This window comes from Copadichromis virginalis, linkage group LG11, assembly GCF_057382275.1.
Source record: "Copadichromis virginalis isolate Kocher_CV1m ecotype Utaka linkage group LG11, C_Virginalis_male_GT1.1, whole genome shotgun sequence".
Taxonomy (NCBI): domain Eukaryota; kingdom Metazoa; phylum Chordata; class Actinopteri; order Cichliformes; family Cichlidae; genus Copadichromis; species Copadichromis virginalis.
In genome coordinates this window covers 13,621,764-13,645,445 of record NC_140628.1, presented here as the reverse complement: position 1 = coordinate 13,645,445, position 23,682 = coordinate 13,621,764, and the positions used below count along the sequence as shown (strand labels likewise).

General features: G+C 43.6%; 2 protein-coding genes across 10 annotated transcripts in view; both read right to left on the bottom strand.

The window, feature by feature from the left end:
- Nucleotides 1-458, bottom strand: part of grb10b (growth factor receptor-bound protein 10b) — a 70,971-nt gene extending 70,513 nt beyond the window's left edge. For all 3 annotated transcript variants that reach the window (XM_085473219.1, XM_085473221.1, XM_085473220.1), the window contains exon 1: nt 205-458. The gene's annotated coding sequence lies outside the window, so the exon portion shown is untranslated. The remainder of the gene's footprint in view (nt 1-204) is intronic.
- A 3,946-nt stretch (nt 459-4,404) lies between these two features.
- cobl (cordon-bleu WH2 repeat protein) overlaps nt 4,405-23,682 on the bottom strand; it is a 68,182-nt gene continuing 48,904 nt past the window's right edge. For 6 of the 7 annotated variants that reach the window (XM_085473213.1, XM_085473212.1, XM_085473209.1 and 3 more), the window contains 9 exons: nt 15,261-15,422; nt 11,811-12,123; nt 10,622-10,740; nt 10,168-10,359; nt 8,507-10,077; nt 8,235-8,420; nt 7,995-8,111; nt 6,695-6,997; nt 4,405-6,207 (listed from right to left, as the gene is read on the bottom strand). In XM_085473213.1, the coding sequence (XP_085329339.1) occupies nt 6,124-6,207; nt 6,695-6,997; nt 7,995-8,111; nt 8,235-8,420; nt 8,507-10,077; nt 10,168-10,359; nt 10,622-10,740; nt 11,811-12,123; nt 15,261-15,422 (3,047 nt within the window). In that variant the 3' untranslated portion in view covers nt 4,405-6,123. The remainder of the gene's footprint in view (nt 6,208-6,694; nt 6,998-7,994; nt 8,112-8,234; nt 8,421-8,506; nt 10,078-10,167; nt 10,360-10,621; nt 10,741-11,810; nt 12,124-15,260; nt 15,423-23,682) is intronic. The other variant, XM_085473214.1, reaches the window with a different exon arrangement.

Genomic DNA, 23,682 nt, shown 5'->3' with positions numbered 1-23,682 from the left:
CAGTTCAAGTGACTGCCGAAGAGCGGCGCAATGAATAAACTTTCCAAAGTTCAATGACACACCGTTGTCAAAGAGGGAGGCAGGTCCCGCACATGTCCCGAACATTCATAATGGCTTGTGTCATCGTTAAACTTTTACTACACGTCCACAATGAGCACTCTTCTGACACGCACGAGAAGCATGCTCTCGGAAACATGCACCCACCTTACAGCGAAAGCACCTCGGGCAGGCTGCGACCCTCACACGCGGACGGACACGGAGAGCCGGGGCAGGCTGGAGATGAAGGGACTGACGACAGCGTTGGATCAGGACACGCTGGTGAGCATTCCGGAGTGAACCGCTAGAGACAGAGGAGGAGAGGAGAACGCAAAAACAGTGACTGTAAAGACTGCAGGGCACTCGTCATCTCATGCGGCTAGGGGAGGACTCTCTCTCTCTAACACACGCGCACGCTTACAAACACACCCTCGCAAACGACGCCTCCCATTTATATTAGACCACGCCCACTAGAGAGACCCGATTAATGCGGCGTTCAGGTCTAAGTGGGGGAGGGCGTGTTCAGAGGGTTCCCGTGGTTTCTGGAGATGTATGTTACACTAGAACTTGGCGTTCAGTTCTTGCTGTCAGGGAGCACACGGAGGGGATTATAGAGCCGGAAATGCTATGTGCGGACATAACGTCATGCTGTCGGGGTAGCTCGTTTTCTTGTGTTTGGGGACTCTAACGTTTGTGCCCTTTAATGAATGAAAATAAAAGACAAAAACAGAGTTTCTGTAATTCCAACGAGCCTGAAAGTCAATATTTAACATGAGCACCTTTATTCTTTAAGCAAACCTGAACTATCTCTCTTTTTCCTGTAATTTCTTTAAGTAGCATTCATGAATAGTTGTATGGGCTTCTTGAAGGATATTCAAAGCTCTTCTTTGGATGTTGGCTGCCTTTTGGTCTGGTCTCCATGAAGATGATTCCACATGATATATTGAGATCTGGGTGCTGGGGAGGCCAATCCATGACAAGAACTTTTAGTCCAGTTCTTGTGTGATTTGGCATACCTCAGCCTTTTCTCTCTGCTTCTTGACAGACACCCTTCTGCTGAGACCAGTACCGATAAGGCTTCAGTGAAGAGTAAATGGATCACCTGTAGGGCCTGTGTCAGATCTTTGCTTAAGCTTTTTGTTTTGTTTTGTTTTGTTTGTTTGTTTTTTTAAAAAGGACATGATTTTCAGATACTGTTCATCTGCTGTAGATAATTTTTTTGGCCGCTTGTGCTTTTGTCCTCCACTTGCAGAACACACTGCACACCATGCTGTGATATACCAATTTTTCTGCTAATAGCTAGAATCACCTTGTTGGTGCCTGTCAAACTGTGCTATATTTAGCATTTTCTGTAGATTCAATTAAAGAAATATGAAGAAATACCTAAAGATAAAGTTCAAAATTGATTATGTGCTAAGTTGTCTTATATATAGATACAACACTGGTTCGTTCCTTGGATTAAGTGCCTTTTTATGCTTTAATGATTCCTCGGTTAGTTTTAAGTGGCTTGACCAAAAAAGAATCCTTTGAAAAAGATCAGTTGAGTTAAAAAGCAGTCAATGTCCAAAGAAAAACTGTCAAAGACCCTTAGAAAGGGGCTGCAGCTGCAGTAATGCAGACGCTGCACCGGTCCGTCGTGGTGAAGAGGGAGCTGAGTGTAAAAGCGAAGCTCTCAATTTACCGGTTGATCTACGTCCCTACCCTCACCTATGGCCACGAGCTGTGGGTAGTGACCGAAAGAACGAGATGACGGATACAAGCGGCAGAAATAAGCTTCCTCCGAAGGGTGGCTGGCCTCTCCCTTAGAGATAGGGTGAGAAGTCCGGCCATCCGGGAGGGGCTCAGAGTAGAGCCGCTGCTGCTCCACATTGAAAGGAGCCAGCTGAGGTGGTTCGGGAATCTGACAAGGATGCCCCCTGGGCGCCTCCTGGGTGAGGTGTTCCAGGCATGTCCCACTGGGAGGAGGCCCCGGGGCAGACCCAGGACACGCTGGAGAGATTATATCTCTCGGCTGGCCTGGGAACGCCTTGGTGTTCCCGCGGATAAGCTGGAGGAGGTGGCTGGGGAGAGGGAGGTCTGGGCCTCTTTGCTTAGGCTGCTGCCCCTGCGACCCGGCCTCGGATAAAGCGGATGAAGATGGATGGATCGATGGATGGATGGACCCTTAGAAAGCTGAAACTGAAGCCTGGGCTATTGCTCTAAATCCCTTAAAAATACAAGAATACAAGTCTAGCTTTTTAGAAGCAAAACATAAAGAAATGAAATAAAAGAAGCAGTACAGCATGTCAGTGTTAGGCCTACAGATTAAAGTCTAAAATTACTTGTCAGGACTGAAATAGTGAACCATGGTGGCTGCATGTAAAGAGTGCTATTAAAGTGATACACCTGCAGCCTAAAGCTAAGGACTCCGCTTTTAATTAGAGCCGTGCTCTGACAAGCACAATCTGAAACAAAAACACCAGTAGCTGGAAGGTATGTAAATTGCACAACTGAGGGTCAGATCTCATTCTAAGTTATCTCTCAGCACTGGTGTGTTTTCACCCCTCTGAGTTTCCCCATATTGCATAAGAGCTTCTCATGTTTATGTTATTGAAAGCAACGTCAGTGTTGCAAACGTAGCTTGTGTGTTTTTGTAATGTAGGCTGTTAACTACTTTAAAACATACACACACTTTTTAGGCAGACTGTAATGCATCAAAGAGAACAACTTGAAACGAGTGCCCCACCCCTTCTGTCTCCACCAGGAATTAACCAGTGTTCAGTTCATTTTTATGCATACATAAAGCTTGAATAGCTTCATAAGTGATGGGAAAACCCCATAAGAGTCTGAACTGCAAGAACTCGTCAGTCCTGAGCTGTTTGCATATGCCAGGACTTAAAGAATAGACACTGTGAAGCCACCCAGTCACACACACTTACACACGCTGACATACAAGCATGCAACAAAGCATTCGCTTTATGTCTGTCATTTGAGAAAAAAGTAAACACACAGTGTGCTGATTTTATGTCATCAGACATTCAGCTTCACACAGGCCTTTTGTTTAAATGATTGATCAGATACATAGTAGAGTAGCCAACACTGGAAAACAAAAAGAGCGCAACCCCTGCTGATAGTCAGCGTGTCCATCACTCATAAGTCGCCGAGTCGAAACTAACAAAGCTGGGTAATATACATCCAGGCAATTAGTGAAGCGTTTGTTAAAGTTTCTTACATGATTATGGATGGGCCACTATGGAGGGACGTAAGGCCATGGTTAGTACTTATTAGCTATTTATTTTATTATTTTAAACTTATTGTGCTGTCTTTGATCCCTTTTCCATTAGTGAACATGGAGGCTGTCAGAAATCTAACCCTTAACAGGCTCAGGCCTACATGTTACCATTAATATGTAATGGTTAACAAACACAAACCCAGCAATGAGGAATAAAATCAAGAACCAGAGTCAAACCTGAATGACTATATTTTTGTTCGATTATGTGGCGTAACCTTCTGGTAATTCTTGATTTGGAGGTTGTTTACGTTGGTAGGCTGGTTAAAATGGTTTGGAACGGCAACAAAGGCACAAGCCCGAATACACGTACATGCTCAGAACAAAAATATCACCCGCAGTAACCCACCCACTGACACACAGACATCCACCCACTCAAACACACCCTTTCACATATTTGTAAGGAGGATTAGAATGGTTGTAGAGCGAGCATGAATGCGAACCCACTAAAGAGTCTGTGGTCCCAGCAGGAATTTACTGCTCTCTCTCTTGGCCAAGCTCACCCTTCTGCACTCTGATATTTTTTTCTCCGCCGTGAAAGTTTCAATTAACCTGTCTGTCTGGGAACACCTTGAGAGAAGGCATTTAAAAAGCCTCAGTGTTCAAATTCTGCTAGCTTTTACACGACACTTGTGGCGAACCAGGATGTGCGTGCACAAAATATGCATTTCTAGTTCAATTTGGAATAAAATCTGGATGTTTGCATCATTCATTTGCATCTGAGGGGTGGGGGGAGTGAAGCGGCACAAAGTCTAATGTTTCAGGATTCAGGAATACAGGAAAGGTTCAAGTTCTTTGAGAGTAATTTTGTGTGACCACATAGTGATGAGTCACGGCCATGAGCTGCTGCCCGGAATAGTAGCTCATCTGTGGCGTGGCAGAGAGGTTACAATATGTTTCATAAGGACTGCAGGATAGCCACAGTCTTCCAGCGAACCACAGTGCTGGGAATGGCACAGACACATCGGGAGGTGGGGTGGGATGCTTTCCAGGGCAAGGTTCATGCTGCCATCTGCTAAACCTAACATCTGTCTAATTGCTATTTGAGAGGTGGGGCACATATTTTCATTTATATAATCAAAACAAAAGACAGTAGCAGGTAAATTTTTGCTTGATTACAAAATGTATTTATTGAATCAAAAAAAAGGTAAACAAAATTAACCTTCTCCATAAAACAATGTGCACTTTAAACATAAAAAGCAATAGCTTATAAAAACATTCACTCAGTAAGTGGAATAAAGCAAATCTATCGCAATGATTTACAAGATATACACTTCGGTAGGCTTTTATTTTGTAGCTCCCTCCCCTCCCAAAATTAAGTTAAAGTTTACCTCTGAAGTTATAGAATTTTGCATCATGCATGAAGTAAACACAAATTAAAGTTAGTGTCTATAAAACTAGTTAACCCCCTTTACTCAAAGACTCGAAATACACAGCAGCAAACATTTTACCTGAATATGGAGCGTAAGCTTTTCTTCATTCTAACGATGATCCAGCATGGACTTTAATCGTATCTAATACAAACTATTTAATGGCTCTCACTCATAGCTATGACCCACTAAACCTCCCCTACATAGCAGAAAGAAATGCAATAATGCTTAAATTATGACATAAGCTTTACTAAAGCTGGTTTTAGATTATCTTATCGATTTAATACACTAATCTCTTTGCTTTTTGTGAAACCGTTCTTATGGTTTTTAATGAAAATGCTTCAAAATGTTGAAATGTCAAAAAAAAACAAAAACTATTTCAGCTACAGTATGTACAGTATGTATTTATAGCAAATGTTAAGGCTATGCTTATCATGTTTTCCACCGTGAGTCAGAAATATCACAACATAGCATCTACAGATTTTTAACAGCAGCACAAATGAAGGTTAGAAGCTTAAACAGGAGCACAGTGCACTAACAGGCACCAGCCAGTTGTTACAATATGACTCCTTAGAGTCTGAACTGTGGAAGTTGGCATTACGGACGAGATCTCCATAAAATAATACACTTAAAGCACTGCTCACGGACCTACTGTTTTCTTAAATATACAAAAAAAATTGTTTTAAATAATGTTAATTGTTACAATAAAATAGGAAGTAGTCCAGAATCTGATCAAACTTATTGCACCTCACATCGATTTTTTTTAAACAAACAATATGTGCATAACACTGACTTAGCATTAGGCATATAAGGCATTTGAAACCTACAGTGGTAAAGGCAAATGGAAATGATCACAACACAAAATGATATGAAAGTCTCATATACTATTACATTTTGCTTTCATTGGCACAGATTTATGTCAATGCTCTAGTTGCGCCTTGTGAATTCAAGGGTGGATGGCAGCGGATGTATTTACGAACAGCAATATGTTACAAAGGTGGAAAGGAACATTTCCCAGCAAGCTACTGTTTGTCAAAGCGGAACATAAACTGCAAACCTTTCACCTATCGCACCCTTTGTTAGACAGATTTTGCAGGTGTTTGGCTACTAACACAGTGAGGTTCTTCTTGCTAGAAGAAATGTTTAAATCCTTCCTCATTCATAAGTAATTACATCCCCGCTTTGCTGTTCCTTTTAGAACTACACCAATGTACGAATGAGGCCCAATATTAGTAGTAAGAGGTGTGAATCTTATTCTGAATTATTTATTTTTACTTGATTTTTCACAATTTCTGCAGTGCAAAAAAATATATCAGACAGCATTCACTGAAAATGCAACTCAAACTGTTTTTCCCCAAACACCTGCTGTAAAAGCACTATGGCAAAACACAGAAACTAAGACTACACTTAATCTATTATTTCTTGTTGTGGTGATGCCGGCTCCCCCTCTTACTGCTCAGGGATTGTTGAGGAGCTCGCTTGGATCGTTCCCAGTTTGCCGTTCACTTGAACCGTCTTCTTGGGAACTGCGACCTAGTTGAAAGAAATTGAACATGTCATTTTATTTCTCCACTGTGATAATGACAGGAGCAACAGTTTGAGGCAACACAACAACATGTGATCGGGAGTTCATTGATTTTTCGCCCTCTTGATGCTATTCAGTCGCTACCATTGTTCCTTTCTGGTATAAACAGGGCAAAAATAACAATTCAAAAGTTTCAGAAGTCTTATTTTTCCATAGCTGCTGACCTAAAATTGAACTTTATCCCCTCGAAAATACTCATGGAGCAGTACAGTATGGCTGTCAGATTTATCTTTGTACGTGTTACAATCTGCAACTCATTTCCAGTTTCCTGGCTACTAGACCGCAGGAGATCTTTGTAGTGCCGGTGATGTCTTCCAGCAAGGGAAGCTGTGTGAAACCAGACCAAAGATGTTTTTCACGATACTGCTGCTAATATAAAGCAAACAAAGGTTGTTCATAGTTGTAAACTTCTCTATATATTTTTAATAGTTTTACCTTTTTGAGCCTCTCAGCCGCAGATCCAGAGCGGATCGCCTCCAGCATAGCCTCCCTGGCTAGAGCAGGGTTCCTGGGGGCGTTCGCATTCGAATGTGGCACAGAGCTAGTTTTACCCTGGGGCAAGACAGGGGCAGGAGGTGGCGGTGCAATCATCGGTGGTGGTGGAGGTGGTGGGTGCGTAAAGAGAGGAGAGGTGCAGGTCAAATTCTCGGGGGAAGAGGGAGAGCTTGGACTGCTTCTCTCTTCTTCAGATGCCAACTTTCTGAATTTCTCAAGCTCATGGGCAGCTACAGATTTGACCTGTCACACAGAGCGGTGAGACAATGGTAACTGTAGACATGTAACCATATGGAAGGACAGCTGCTCCCATATGAGTCTCTGACACACACTCCTGATACACCTGATGCATAGCTAGAAAGACAAACAAAGCCTTTTCTATTTTCTTGTTAGAGACATTCAAATTTATATGAGCACTCATTACTTATTTTATAACTCCATTTAATATACATATTCAGTCTGTTTACCCTCCTTTTCAAAGAAGTACAACAGTTTTGTTTTCCGACTAAGTCATACAGCATTCCAGAGATTCCAGATCTGGCAGGGAACCTCCAGAATAGAGCCACAGATGTTTCAGCAGCAGTAGCACATTTTCTGCCTCTTTCATTCCACTCTGGTACGCAAATGTGAGCAAACCACAGAACGCTTTCCAAAAGGGTGGATGAAAATAGACACATGTGCTAGCATAACCTGCATTGCAGTGTAAGCTGCTAATGAACTAATAACACGAGACAAAGTGTTTAGCATTTACATTCTAATTTAAGCTCTTCTTGACTGTAAATGTAACGGGTACACATGCTCGTACTGTGCAAAACCATATGCGTACAACATAAAATGATATTATCAGCTTTGCTATGTATTACATTTGGCATAGCAACATGCTCACAACAACAGTTCAAACATGCTGATGTTTATTAAGTACATACAGGATATTTGACCTGCAAATGGCACTCAGAAATCACAGGGTATAGATAATATTAGGAGTTATGCTCTGCGGATATTAAATAACTGTATACTGGATACATTTTAATCTGCATCCAAATGGTGAAAAGCATTGTAACTACATGCTAAAAAGAACAGCATTTTATATATTTATAAGGAAGTGTTTTTTTATACATGCATAAATGTTAAAATAATAACTCATACTTGTATGTTTTAGATCACATCCCTCTTACTTCCACCCTGGATATCAGCATATAGAGATCAATGATACTTCTTAGCTGTTAGGATAATATTTTACCTTCTTCAGCCTGCCGGTGTTATTCTGGGCTCTAATGGCAGCCAAAAGAGCAGACCTCTCATTCTCCTCTTCAACATAAGGCCCTTTCTTTAAGGAGCTGGGGCCAGAAGTTGATATCTAACAAGGCAATAAAAAAGGAGAAAATCAGCCAACATTATTACCTAGCTTGTTTAGATGAACATATGAAACCAGATAGATGGGCAAAACGCTATCCTACAAATCATTTTATCTTGAGCTCACTTTCTTCAGCCTGTCTTTGCCTCCACCTGTCTGGATTGCCTCCATCAGACTGCTGTGCAGAGACGTCTCTTTCTCAACAGATTTATGGATCACTGGTCTGAACTTTTTAATTGGCCCAAACACCGTCACACTGCTGTCTGACACTGTTTCAGGCAGTTGAGATTTTGAAGCTGTCTCCTCTGAGTTCTGTGAATTATAAAAACAATTATTTATAGTATATTTTCAAGATTCGTATGTTGTAATATTAACAGTATAATCCAGGTTTTACTTACGTTTGTCTGTCCTTGAGATATGGTCTTTGGGGCTGTTGGTGGTTTGATATATGAGTTTAGGGCATAGCTTTTTGCTGGGCTCGGACCTCCAAGCTGATGTTTGACATTATCTTGGTCATTGGCAGTTACTTTTATGTTGGTGGATCCACTCAACTCAGCGTGATTATTCTTGGCTGGTTTGGTTTCCAACATATCAGAACTTCTTTTGGTGGCTACAACACCATTTTCAAATCCACCCCTGTTTGCTTCTCTAAAATCTTTCTGTTGATCTGACATATACTCTGGGTAGCTTGTAGATCTTTGAGGACCAGGATACCTGACTGCAGAATTAGAGCTATTCTCCTTATTCTCTAACAAAGACGACAGGGAAGATTGTCGCGGATTAACTTGCATCGATCGACCTGATTTCTGGAGGTCAGTAGTCGGTGTCTTCAGGGAAGCAGAGCATTCAGGGCTGTTAGGGACATAGCTGGGTTTCGCTAAGGTCTTTGGGGGGTGTTTAGCGATGGCAGACGCTACATATTGGCTTGAGGTTCGCCTGGGCGGTCTGAGGAAGGACAAGTCTGGAAGTATTGAAGGAGGAATGGTAGGTTTGTCAGCTGGGGGCTGAACATTTTTGGGTACTGAACTTTTGCTCCCCACCTCAACACAGCCTTTGTCTGGAACTTTGACATTCCTTATAGGCTCTTTAGTTTCTTCTTTCACCACCTCTTTAGGTTGGATTCTCTCTGGAGGTTTAGAAACTGTACTCTGTGTTGATTTCAGGTACTCTGTGTTACTGGTCTTCAGTGTAGTTTCTGTGACTGCTGTAGAAGCACTTTTCAGTTTGTTTTTGCTCTCCTCAGCTTTATCTTTGCTGGGGTTCACAGGAGTGTCTTGTCTTTCATTTGAGCTCCAAAAAGCTTTGGCCTTCCCAAGAAGAGGAGAACCCTCATCAGAATTGATCTGTGACTCTGAAGACCTACTGACATTATTCCTGGAGATACCCTCTTTCACCATGTTTCCCTGATCGTCGATCTTAATGGCACCAATGGTAAATCGAACACCTGACTGTTCTTTAGCAGTGTTTATAACAGAGGGCTTGGGAGGGATCACAGTGAAGGTTTTCATACCAAATCGTGATGTGACGTTGCGAGTAATTTTATTATGTGAAGTAGGGAAAACCCTATGCGTCTGTTCATCTTTTTCCATAGATACTGGTTTCTGACTTGCTGGTGGAAAATCCGGTTTCTTCTTCTCAAAAGACTCAGCATTATATCTCACAGGGTCAGGCAGTATCTCAGCGCTCTCCATGTTTTCGTGCACGTCATCATTAGATTTAACAGCCGATATTTGCTTATCTCCTTTCACGCTGTTGCTATTGATGAGATTCATCTCTTTAATTTTTTTCTCCTTTATCTTTTTTTCCTTTCTGTCACACACAGACTTGCTCTCCGCTGGTTTAGTGTACTGCTCAGATTGAGACAAACCCTTAGTATTTGTATGGTTTCTTTTATTATTGACTGCTTCTGTATAAGCATTGTTGTTTTTGTTCTCGGGCTCCATTCTGGACTTGTGACAAAAGCCATGTTCTGTGATAAGATAAGGGAAGAAAAATTGTAGTAAACATAATACAGAAAAGCAAACCATTTTAAATCTGATGCACTGGTTGTTTTTCCTACCTTTGCTGCCAGCTGACTCCTTCCTGGTAAATGACTTCACCTCATGTTCAATAATATTATGATCATAGTCCTCCAGTACTTCATCTATGGCTGTAACTGGCACATCCAAGTCCACTACAGACACTGGAACCTCATTACTGTCACTAGACATGGTATAAGGAGCCTCTTTTGCTGAGACTACATCTTCATGGTCTGCAAAAGAGTGACAGATCCAGGTCTTAATAGGTAATCCACTTAGTGTGGAAAAGTCGCTTCATGTGGAGTATCATGAAGTGTTGTGTTTTATGTTATATAGAACATTTACAGGATTACTTCAGTTGATCCAGCTACAGTAGTGTTATGATGATCAACAGGTTAAACCCTTTAGGAATTGTTTTTCAATTTCAGTGCTGGATGTATACATCTCAGTGAAGACATTTCTATTCAGTGTAGCTTATATTTTTGCTCCTTTTACCTGCAAGGTCTGCTTCAAAATCAGCCAAAGTCTGATGGAGCTCGGCTGCGAGCTTTGGATCATCTTCAAAGTTGTTTTTCAAAATCACTGACTGCGACTGAGGGCTGATGTCTTTGTGCCTGAGAAGGGTACATAAAAAGAAGTCATCATCATGTATATTACATACACATGTAAATATAATCACGTAGAGACCCTTATCGTTTATAAAAAAAAGTCACTACTGAAAAGACTATATAGTAAAACCCATTACTTTAGTGATGCTGTTATATTCAGCACCCTTTGCTTAAGTAATCTGCCTAAGAAATCAAAAGGGTAAAGGCAGTTCAGAAGTAGAGGAAAGAAAAATATGTGTAGACTTTAAGTGTTTAAAGTCACATTTTATTTTCACTGGAGTCTGCTGGCTTTGAAACACGCAGCTGTTAAGATATTAATACCACAGTTCAAACTTCCTGCACTCTCTTCAGTGGTTCAACAGAGAATTCTCATGGGTTAGTGGCATATTAGCCATAACAAATTGCATCAAGAAGGCCAACCCAAATAGAATTTATCTTCTAAGAGACTTGGACGGGTCCTCTTTTCCTCAATAATTCTGAGAAAACTGGGTTATAGTGGTTTCCTGGAATAATGAAGAGCTGGCAACATCAGGCCAGAACCTGGATTCATAAAATTTCTCTGAGTAGGGGCATCAATCCAAGATCCCTGGTCTGGGTAAATGAGCGTATGCTTTTCAAAACAACTTAAAATGTGAAAAGGGATCTGGAGCAGCATTGATTTTTCACAGACCTTTGATTAAGGGCCTAAAACCATAACTATAAAAGCCCAGAATGCAAAGCTGACTCAAATATACTATGGTAGGAACTGCTCTTGATTTTTACTGCTGGCTCAATAACAAATATCAACTTTGTTAAAATCAAGTTGGATAAAACTGTGACAGTTTGTTGTAATAGCAGTTAGGCTAGCTTAAATGGACAGCTCAGTGGATTAGAGAAGATGAGCTAATATTGACAATAAGATTAGTAAGTATGGGAAAGAAGTCAGGTCGATAAATGAAGTAAATGCAGATTTCTTAATTAGTCCCACCATCTTGAATATAACTTTAGTCAAATTCTTTATATGCAAATATGAGAAATAATTTTGTTGTGAGTCTCATTTAAACTGCCCAACCCACTTTCTTGGTTCCGTTTTCTACCTGTGTACTGATCCCCAGGTGGCACATCCCTCATCGCTCTCACTGGAACTATCTCGCACTGGCCCCGCCGGTTTCCACCCACTACTTCCATCCAGAGACACGCTCCCATCGGGGGAAGTGGGTTGGGTGTCAGAGGGAGAACTGATCATGCCCGAGTCCTCGCCCTCTGCCATACCTTCAGAGGCAGCGTAACCCTGGTCATGCAGGCTGCTGCCGGCACTGCTGCTGCCCAAAGACAGAGTCTCGGCCAGAGGTGCTTCAGTTTCTGGTTTCTGGTCACTGACTGCAGAGTTCTGAACAGAATGGAGCCAAGCTGGGAGAGAACAGAAAATCTTAGCACTGGGACTGACTGTTATCGCAGTCAAGAAATATTAGATTACAGAACAGTAAGGCCACAAGTGTTTTAATTAGGAAGTGCATTATAGTTTCTCTGATCAACAAAACTTAGAAGATTAATGATGGCTAAAACCTTCTAAGTGAGAGGAATAAAAACAAGAACAAAAAAAAGCACAAGCTACAGAACAGGCATGAAGATCAAGAGACGGTAAACATGGAGGGAAAAAAAACCGGGTAAGTATTTAGTTTAGTTTCAAGATTTCATTCTGACATCAAACACACACCCAGACACACCCACACACAGATACACATGCACCCAAGCCAAAAAACATAAGCCAAATATGTTAAAAGCAAGACTGAAGAACCACCACTTGTGGCTTGATAAACCATCTTTAATGATGTGTGGGTAGATTTACTGTATTCAAACTCTGTTGATTAGATTTTCACTGTACAGTTTTAGATTTGAGGGAAACCTAGCATTGCTTATACCCTCTCATTTTTTAGTACACTCATGTTCTGGTCAGTCATGTGGGTTTGGGGAAGTTATTTACTCCATCACTGATCTCACTGAACTCAAGGCCAGAAGAATAAAAATCAATGTACCACTTGTTTGCTTTTTATTAGATCAACGAGCAAGCACAGCGCTGGCTATTTAGCAGTGAACTTTTTTTTAAATGAATTTAACAATGAATGACTCTGTTTGTAATACCAGTTGTCAATAAGATTGTGCATGCATTTGGTCATGCACTGCACTGCAATATAATGTGTGTTGCAGTGTACTAGGACTGTCAGTTTTGGGTCTGCTCCTACTGGTGTGGAGAGAACAGTCCGTTCCAGGAGATGTGGTGATGACTCACAGGGCTGTCCCCCCAGCTCCTTCCCAGCAACAGCTTAGTCATGCTGGCAACAGCCGCAATCGGCACACATCCACAGAGACGTGCGAAGACAAGTGCACATATGCACACACAGATTTATGCTTGCATATGTATACGCTTGCAGACAAGCACACACACAAACAGACAAACTTCCAACTCAACATGACCTTGGGCAAAATTGTCTGTTAGAGCTAAACTAAGGGTGTCTCCATTCCCAAGCTGTTAATACTGTGACATGCCACTACATTCCATGCACAGTGCTAAATCAGTGTCCTGGAATCTTGGGGCAGTCTTGAAAAGTTTAATCAACTATTTCTTGTAAACATATTCTTTTTTCAATCACCCCAAAAAAGGAAAAAGAAAAAAAAGAAATCGATGATCAATCCTTTGCAGGTTCAAAAAGTACTTAATTTAAATTATACATCCCCTGAAATAGGCTACGCATATGCACCGTATTTCAAAGGCTTGGAAGATTCAGAGTTCTAAAAATGTCATCAGAAAGAAAATTAAATTACCGTACAATTAAAATGTAATCAGTTCAGGCCTGTACATTGCTGTCTAAAACTGTCCTCATCTCAAAAAAGTAAAATTCGTCTTCACCGCATAATACACTTCAATACCACAAATGTTGCATTCATACAATAGAGAATTGCTTAATAAAAACAAAGATAACACAAAAAACTGTACTTTAGCATGCAGGATGTTTTCTATTACACCGCTCGTAACTGTACACAAGTTCTTTCTATGAAACAGTTTTTTAAAGCTCAGATTTCTTGTGGTTTTTCTACAGTTAATGCAATCCTTCAAAAACAAAATGTGAAGCATTAACTGAGCTACAAGCTGCCTCCAGTTCACAGTGTCTTGTTAATTTTGAAGTAGACTGTTAAAAGCTTTCTTTGGAGAGAGGTCTTGTATTTCATATACTTGTCTTTATGAAATTTAAGAGCCATTACCACCTAAAAGTAACATGTCATCGATACATCACTCTTTCCATACTTTTGCTAAAGTCAGCACGCGTTCGGGTTTTATGTTTCTAAACCAAGCCACAATACCAGGCAAAGACAGAGCGACGTACACTGTCCTGCAATCGATCTGCAGCTATCACATCACCGAAATATTGGCTGAAATCACATGACCTAGCACCGCTGCCTTCTGACCACATTCTGTGTCCACTTTTAACTCAACTCTCAACGCTGACAACCAGTGGATCAATGTGAAGTAAAAACCATGCAGAATATGTACAAACATTTGTAAAAAGGATAAAAACAATACAAACAGTACAAAAAAAACAAGCTTTTTTTTAAAGAGCAAAACTTTTTCCAACTTGCTTTCACTTTTGTCACAAGGTTATATGCAGTGAGAATGGATTCTGTAAAGGCAAGTTATACAAATGAAATGGTACTCAAACGTGAGACTGTAACACCAAATACAAGACAGCAGAGAACAGCAGAAGTAGACATCAAAGGGATGAGAGGAGGATGGTGATTATCAAAGAAAAGTCCAGCAGAAATAAGCGAGGCCATGGAGAACCAAAGGGAGCTGATGAAAAAGGACTGTCGGAGTGAAGGAAGGATCGAGCCAGAGAGAGAGGGAGAGAGAGAGACTTCAGGAGTGTTTGGAACGAAGACGCACAGGCCCGCAGCAGTACACTACACAGGAGGGTGAGGGGTGGGGGAGGAAAGAAGAGAACAGATGAGATTTGAGATGAGTAGATCATTAAATTTGTATTTGGTAAGGTAAGGAGCATTAAAAGAAAAACCAAAACATATAGGGAGCACCTACAGGGACAGAAGGTGGCATTAAAAACAGTTCAGCATCACTCAAAATTCTCGTCAATTATACATCTAATTTACTCCCACGTCCTGTTTAAATGCAACATGAAAGGTACTCAAGAAGATTGCTGTTGACCTTAGACCTGACCCTTTGGACCCAGGGAAAATATCAAAGCTTAGAGATTGACGTTTATATATATATATGAAGCCCCCTGACCTCATTTGGACCCAGCATCACTTAACAACTCTGCTGCCCAGGTCACTGAAGGAGAGATGGAAAACATGAAAGGACAGAGTTCAGGACTGCCATAGAAACACAAACATCAAGGTTTGGCAGTTAAGCCAGATACAAACTGTGACTGGGTGAAAACGAATTAAGAGCTGGAAAACCTGATTGGCAGCTTTTAGGAAAGACAAGAGAAAACAAGAATCGAGGTTAGGGGGAGGGCAGTCCATGTGGAACCTACACTGGGGAGCTTCCTCCACCTCCGTGAGATTCTGCGGAGAGTTGCTCTCTGTAGGCTCAGGGGGAGGGGGTGTCGAGGGAGGAGTAGAGGGTGATACATGCTGTGATGGCTCCTGCACGGGAGAACGGAGAGGTTTGGGTGGCACCAGACGATGAGTGTTTCCTAAAGGAAAAACAGCATGCGGGCAGGGCAAGCACTGATGGTCATACTTCAAAAATGGGGAAAGTGACTTAACAAGTTATATTGAAACTTCTCATTGAACTGGAAGTTGTAAAGAAAACTACATTTATTTGTGGAAACAGTTGCTTCTTTAGCCCTTTAAGTTCTCATGACAATCCATAAAATATGGACCCATGACGTCCATATTTTATTTGGGCAACTCTGTGACAAGTGCACAATGGTAGATCATGGGCATGTGAACCAGGGGCGGGTTTTGAAGGAGGAGGGGGGTGTTTGAGGATCCCCTCAACTTTTAATGATACAATAAATAGTTTTTATACATATTTTATTGACTCCATTTACATATAGGGGATTTTCACATACTTCACTGAAGAGGTATGTGCAACGCTGCCTAGACCTCTTGCTGCTGGGGTCGGAGGGCTAGACGATGTAAACCAGAAGGTTTGGTGAGACTATGTCATAAAGATTATTCATGAATCTGGTAACTAGAATTCAGATTTTTTTCTGCTGTTGTTCTAAATTGCCAATTATTATATTTTCTAAATCACCATGTTTGCCATTAGAGGCTCACTAGCCACAGGTTATGTCTATCACTGAGTTATAGGAAAGAGTTAGCTTTTTATTCATTTATTTTGCTGACCTTTATTTAACCTGGAAGTCCCAATATTATAAAAACGTATTTATAGAAAGTCCAAAGTCCACTCTCAATCAAATACTTGCTTTGTGCTTCTTCATTTGAATGAACCTCCCAACTGTAAAAGGCATCAAAAACCTACAGTGATGTGGAAATCAAAGCACTGTGGTCTGTCATAGCACTCCCACAAAGTTTTTGGCCCTTAAAGCACTACAAGGTCCTCTAGAATTGCATCTATGGTAATTTACAATGAGAGGCATCAATAATTAACAATATAAATAAGCTATATAACATCTCTAGGAAGCAGAGCTGTTATGACATAGTAAATTAAAACATTTTAACATATGTTAGTTAAGACTGCAGTTTTACTTGTTATAGCTATGAGTAAACACCTTTGAAACTAGATGTCCAGAAAAGACAAATGCAAAGCTTTGTTGAACTGTTTACAGGATCATTACTGAAAGCACAAACAGCTTTTAAGCAGTAAGGAAACAGTAAGAAAGGAAGTGAGGAGTCGACTGCAAATGATACATACGAAGCATCTGAAAAAGTAATAGGAATAAAAGCACAATAATGGGGAAAAGCTGTGCTGAAATCCAGCTGCCTAAATTTACTTATAAAGCTTGTGATTCGTCAACTTTCTATGTTTTCTGTTTACTCTGTTGTTGACAGTTGGATGGTACCGAAATAACAGGCAGGGCTGGGATGATAAACTACGCAGTTATAACCTTGAGAACCACTGGAGCGCACACTCATACACATATACACATTAAATGACAGGCTCAAAAAAATCATACATAAATTAAGGAATAATGAAAAACAGAGTAATTAAAACCCTTCAGATGGCAAATCTCTGCATTTTCAGGCATGAGTGAACCACTCTATATGTCATGTGCAGTGTTGGTCAAGTTACTTGAAAAAAGTAATCAGTAACTAATTACTGATTACTTCCCCAAAAAAGTAATCCCGTTACTTTACTGATTACTTATTTTCAAAAGTAATTAATTACTTAGTTACTTAGTTACTTTTTAAAAACACGATTTACAACCTGAATAGGTAATAAAGCGATAGATCTTTCAGCCCAATTCTGCTTTTTCTACATAATCCATCATACAAAATGTAATCAAATGGAAAAGTCTCTTTTTTTAACTTGTTTTATCAGTTTTAATCTTTTAACTTTATGCATCAAGCAAAAATTTAATTATATGCTACATTCTCTGACTTGAATAAATTTGTTTAACATTTAAACCTATTTTCTGCACATTCCAGCACATAAAATAAAATATTTTTTGTGTTTACACTCACTCTTTCAAATAGATGCAAGTAAAACACAGCAGAAAATAAATAAAGTCAAAGACTCAGCGGTCCTGTTGCTCTATTTTCACCTGTAAAGCAGGACTGCGGTAGGCGGCGGTTTACCCTGGTGCAGGTGTGCCGCGGTCAGTTGAAGAATCCGCGAGTGTCATGGTCTCCGCTCCTCGACAGCTGACAGCTGACAGCTGTCAGGTGCTTTGTTTTTGTTTCCCTTTCTCTCTCGCCCTCTTCCATTCTCTCTTTCTCCTGCCGGGGCGGAGCTCAGTATGGACTCCTGCCCCTGGCCTACACACCTGGAGGTGATCAGCACATCTGTTGCTGATCATAAGAGATTGGAACCCTTCTTAAGAGGGCGAGTCTGCTCTACTCGTCGCTGGATCGTTGAGCCATCAGCGTCAGTCGTCCTGTATTTTGTAAAGTCAGTTTGTGAGCCTGTCTGAACCAGGAAACTAATGGTTTTTTTCTGCCTGTGTATAGATCGCCTCTGGACCTGTTCTTTCCCTGTGCATGGCGACTGAACGGAAGCAAGAGAGATAAAGGAAAGGAGAGGAGATGTGCGAGGGCTGAATGAAAACCTTCCCTTCCTGGACTCCTGCCTCTTTCACTCCTGGACCCTGGAACCCCGGCCCCTTTTCCCCTTGACATCACTATATGTATATATGAATTCCACTGTAGAGGAACACTGTAAATAAATGCACCTTTTGAAGACACTAGTGGTCTGCGCGTGAGTCCGATCTACAAAACCTGACAGAACGATCCAGCCACAACATGGACTCAGCAGATCAGAATACCATCGGTCAGGCACTGGCTGCCCAAGAAGCGGCGCTGACTCGCCACGAACAAATGCTACATCAGCTGCGAGGTGAGATTGCCGCACTAACTCAAGCTGTTTCCGGTTTGACTACGCCAGGGGGAGTACAGCCAGGGACCCCCCAGCCGGCTCACCCTGCCCCGCAGGAGACACTCGCAGCGGCTATGGCAGGTCACTCATCGGCAGCCACCCCATCCTCTGACGGTCCCCTGCCTTCGCCCGAGCCCTTTTCGGGGGAGACAGAGAAGTGCCCTGGCTTTCTGGCCCAGTGTTCATTGATTTTCCGCGAACAGCGGCGTTTTCATAACAATGACGGGGCAAAGATTGCTTTTTTGGTACAGATGCTTCGTGACCGGGCTTTGAAATGGGCCCAGGTCGTGTTAAACTCCAACCCGGAGATCTCTTTTGAGAGGTTTGTGATTAACTTTAAGACTGTGTTTAATCAGGGCTCTGGAGTCGAGGCTGCGGCGCTCCGCCTCCTTAACTTTAAGCAAGGTAAGCGGAGTATGGCAGACTATTCAATCGATTTTTGGATTTTGGCAGAAGAAACCGGCTGGGGACCGGATGCGCTCAGGAGCACATTGTTAAATAACATCCGGGAAGATCTGAAAGATGAATTGATTATGCGGGACCTACCCACTGCTTTTGACGAATTGATGTCGTTATGTATTAAGGTGGATGAGCGGCTACGAGCTCGTCGGCAAGCACGGAACTCCAGTTCCCAGGAGGCCGCAGGGCCACGAGGGGCGGAGGCTTCGGCCGATTACCGGTCCTCCCGGACATCAGGGGGCGCCGACGGAGAGGTACAGCCCATGCAAATCGGCAGCTCTCACCTAACTGCTGCAGAACGTCAGCAACGCATCACAGCCGGTGAGTGTCTGTATTGTGGTAATAAGGGACACATGATTGCCTCCTGTCCGTCGCGAGCAAAAGGCCGTGCCCGCCAGTGATGGTAGGAGTACTGGTGGGCGGTTTGAATCAGGATAAATCTCCTCCACGTTTAGCCCTGCCGGCTAAGCTTTTGGTCCACTCCGAGTGTCATTCACTTTCTGTGCTTATTGATTCTGGAGCAGAACAAAATTTCATTGACTCTGAACTAGCAAAACAACTCTGTGTGACTGTGGAGTTACTACCCCACGCCTTACGCGTCACGGCTTTATCAGGGCAGTGCCTCCCCGACATCACACACATCACTGAGCCGCTCACCCTCACACTGTCTGGTAATCATTCGGAGGAGATTAGCTTTTTTGTTTTTCACTCCACTCAGACGCCGTTAGTTCTCGGTCATCCCTGGCTCCAGCAACACAACCCCACGATTAATTGGCAGAAAGGAGGCATCACGGGCTGGGGAGAGGAGTGTCATATGACTTGCCTTAAGGCTGCTGTTCCTCCTAACAAATCGGTCACCGGCCCAGAGCCACCGCGGTCTTCCGACTTAGCAGATGTGCCGTCTGTTTACCACGATCTCGCTGAGGTGTTTCGGAAGGACCGAGCCCAGTCGCTGCCACCCCATCGGCCCTATGACTGTGCCATAGACCTGCTGCCGGGAGCTCCCTTACCGACCAGCCGCCTCTATAGCCATTCGCTGCCGGAACGGGAGGCTATGGAGAAATATATAACTGAATCCCTCGCTGCCGGCATCATCCGTGCCTCTTCCTCACCCATCGCAGCAGGTTTCTTCTTTGTGGAAAAGAAGGATAAGACCCTCCGACCCTGTATTGACTTTCGGGGACTCAATAACATTACGGTCAAGAATAAATATCCACTGCCCCTGCTCACCTCCGCTTTCGAACTTCTCCAGGGAGCCGTCATATTCAGCAAGCTGGACTTGAGAAACGCTTACCACCTGGTTCGGATTCGGGATGGCGATGAATGGAAGACGGCGTTCAATACTCACCTTGGACATTTCGAGTATCTGGTAATGCCATTCGGCCTCACTAACGCACCTGCAGTATTCCAGGCTCTGGTCAACGATGTTCTAAGGGACTTTATTAACCGATTTGTGTTTGTCTATCTAGACGACATTCTGATCTTCTCTTCCTCCCAGGCTGAACACGAGACCCAGGTCCGGCTGGTACTGCAACGCCTTCTGGAGAACCGGCTGTTCGTCAAAAGCGAGAAATGTGAGTTTCATGTGCCCTCAGTTGCCTTCCTAGGGTACATAATCGAGCGTGGAGATCTCCGACCCGACCCTGTGAAAGTCAAGGCTGTTGTGAACTGGCCCGAACCAGACAACCGTCGCCAGTTGCAACGCTTCCTTGGCTTCGCTAACTTCTACAGGAGATTCATACGGGACTTCAGCAGGATTGCCTTACCATTAACCCAGTTAACCTCTCCCAAGCTTGCTTTTCAGTGGAGTGACGCTGCCCAATCAGCCTTTCAGGAGCTCAAGAAACGGTTTGCTTCAGCGCCCATCCTGGTCCAACCTGACACCACTCTTCAGTTCGTGGTGGAGGTCGACGCATCCGACTCAGGGGTGGGGGCCGTCCTTTCCCAACAGAGGGAGGGTAAGATGCATCCTTGTGCCTATTTTTCCCGTCGTCTCACCCCTGCAGAACGTAACTACGACGTGGGCGATCGGGAGCTCTTGGCGATTAAGCTCGCCCTGGAAGAATGGCGGCATTGGCTGGAGGGCACCACTCAACCCTTCGTGGTCTGGACCGATCACAAAAACCTGGCCTACCTTCAAACGGCGAAACGTCTTAACGCTCGACAGGCCAGATGGGCCCTGTTTTTCACCCGTTTCCACTTCTCAATCACCTACAGACCCGGTTCCCGAAACGTCAAGCCGGACGCTCTCTCCCGTCAGTTCTCCGCTGCTGACGAAAAGGCGGATCCGGATTCTATCCTGCCGGCAACCTGTACTATCGGGGCCATCACCTGGGAGATCGAGGCGGCTGTCCGGGCGGCTCAGGTAGCCGAACCGGATCCGGGAGGGGGGCCCACCCACCGACTCTATGTTCCGCGCTCTGTCAGATCCCAGGTTCTACAATGGGCTCACACGGCCCGGTTCTCATGCCACCCAGGGATACATCGCACCATTAAGTTTCTCCAGCGGTGCTTCTGGTGGCCCTCACTCACCCAAGACACTCGGGAATACGTCACTGCTTGTACGGTCTGTGCCCGAAACAAACCATCGAACCAACCCCTGGCGGGTCAGCTACATCCGTTATCCACTCCTTCCAGGCCATGGTCTCACATAGCACTGGACTTCATCACCGGACTACCTCCATCAGCAGGTAACACTGTCATTCTCACCATAATCGATCGTTTCTCTAAAGCGGCTCATTTCATTGCTCTGCCTAAGCTTCCCACAGCTCTAGAGACCGCACGCCTACTCGCCACTCACGTCTTCCGCCTGCATGGGATCCTGGAAGACATAGTGTCCGACAGAGGGCCTCAATTCACTTCTCGGGTCTGGAAAGAGTTCTGCAACTCCCTGGGCGCAAAGGTTAGTCTATCCTCGGGTTATCATCCTCAGAGCAACGGCCAGTCCGAGCGGGCCAACCAAGAACTGGAGACCGCCCTGCGCTGTGTCGCCTCCACCAATCAAACCATCTGGAGTGAGGAGTTGCCGTGGATCGAGTACGCCCATAACAGCTTGACTGGACTCTTGGCGCCGGGGACGTGGCTGTCAGTACCTGGTTGACTGGGAGGGCTATGGCGTGGGGGAGCGCTCCTGGGTCCCTCGGGCGGCCGTTCTGGACGTGCCCATGCTCCGGGAGTTTCACCGCCTGCATCCGGACAAGCCTGGTGGGTCGCCGGGAGGCTCCCGTTGAGGGGGGGGTACTGTCATGGTCTCCGCTCCTCGACAGCTGACAGCTGTCAGGTGCTTTGTTTTTGTTTCCCTTTCTCTCTCGCCCTCTTCCATTCTCTCTTTCATCTGTTGCTGATCATAAGAGATTGGAACCCTTCTTAAGAGGGCGAGTCTGCTCTACTCGTCGCTGGATCGTTGAGCCATCAGCGTCAGTCGTCCTGTATTTTGTAAAGTCAGTTTGTGAGCCTGTCTGAACCAGGAAACTAATGGTTTTTTTCTGCCTGTGTATAGATCGCCTCTGGACCTGTTCTTTCCCTGTGCATGGCGACTGAACGGAAGCAAGAGAGATAAAGGAAAGGAGAGGAGATGTGCGAGGGCTGAATGAAAACCTTCCCTTCCTGGACTCCTGCCTCTTTCACTCCTGGACCCTGGAACCCCGGCCCCTTTTCCCCTTGACATCACTATATGTATATATGAATTCCACTGTAGAGGAACACTGTAAATAAATGCACCTTTTGAAGACACTAGTGGTCTGCGCGTGAGTCCGATCTACAAAACCTGACAGCGAGTTTCTCTGTGAATTTCCCATTACGTCGTTGCGCACTCGGTGCTTGCTTGGAAGTTTAGGGGGTTTTTTCGCTGTAAAAAGAAGTTTTCTTCCCATGCACAACGGACACTAATGTTTTTGTCACTTTTTATGGAATCAAACTCAAAGTAAGGTCAGTACTTCCACGCTTTAAACGCTGCACGCTCATACTCTCTCCCACAATCGATATGTGATCCATTGTTGATCTGCACACAGCTGTTGTCACTAACGGCGCACTCGCTTACGTCACTGTCGTGAGACATTCTCGCAAAAAATCACGGTTTTAGTAACGCAGTAATGCAGCGTTCCTACGGGAAAGTAACGGTAATCTAATTACCGTTTTTGCAATAGTAATGCCTTACTTTACTCGTTACTTGAAAATAGTAATCAGATTACAGTAACGCGTTACAAGTAATGCGTTACTGCCCATCTCTGGTCATGTGTAGGGTGATGCTGTTTACCTAACATATATGTAAGCTATTCACACAAGTTTGTACTTGTTCATGTATAACCAGTTCAGTTGTCAGGCAGAAAACATTTTTTAACAGTCACTGTGGGTGAAAAGTTTAAAGGGTGAAAAGGGACCACTTGAAGGAATGTAGTTTTTGGAGTATAACCATTTCAGCACAAATACACAAACACACATCTTAACTCAGCGAATAGTTTCTTATATAGTTTGAAGATACAGAAGAAAGACTGAAAATAGCAAAAGTCGAAGCAAAAGAGAGGCGAGAAGGTGGTGCACTGTCAGCAGAGCGTCAGGATAGAGAAAAAGAAAGTAGCTAGGTCTATAAATTTATTAATGACCTTCGTGCTGCGTCTTCTGAACTGTCTAATGCACTAACCTCCTGATACTTCATCCTTTCTCTTGCTTTCATCCGCCTGTCCATCACCCTTCTCTCCTTAAACTCCTCTAGTCCCCCTGCCTCTGCCTGCCACCCTCTGTCAAAACCTCTGTCAAAACCTTCCCATGCTCCACTCTCTCAACTTCATTCTCATACTCTCACCTTTCTCATCCCTTTTGAGGTCTACAGCTCTCTCATCTATGCCCCTGTCAGACACGACAACCCTCTGCCGCAATCTCGCTTTGCTGTGGAGAAAGATTTGGGTTATATAAAGATCAATATGAGGCCAGCTAAA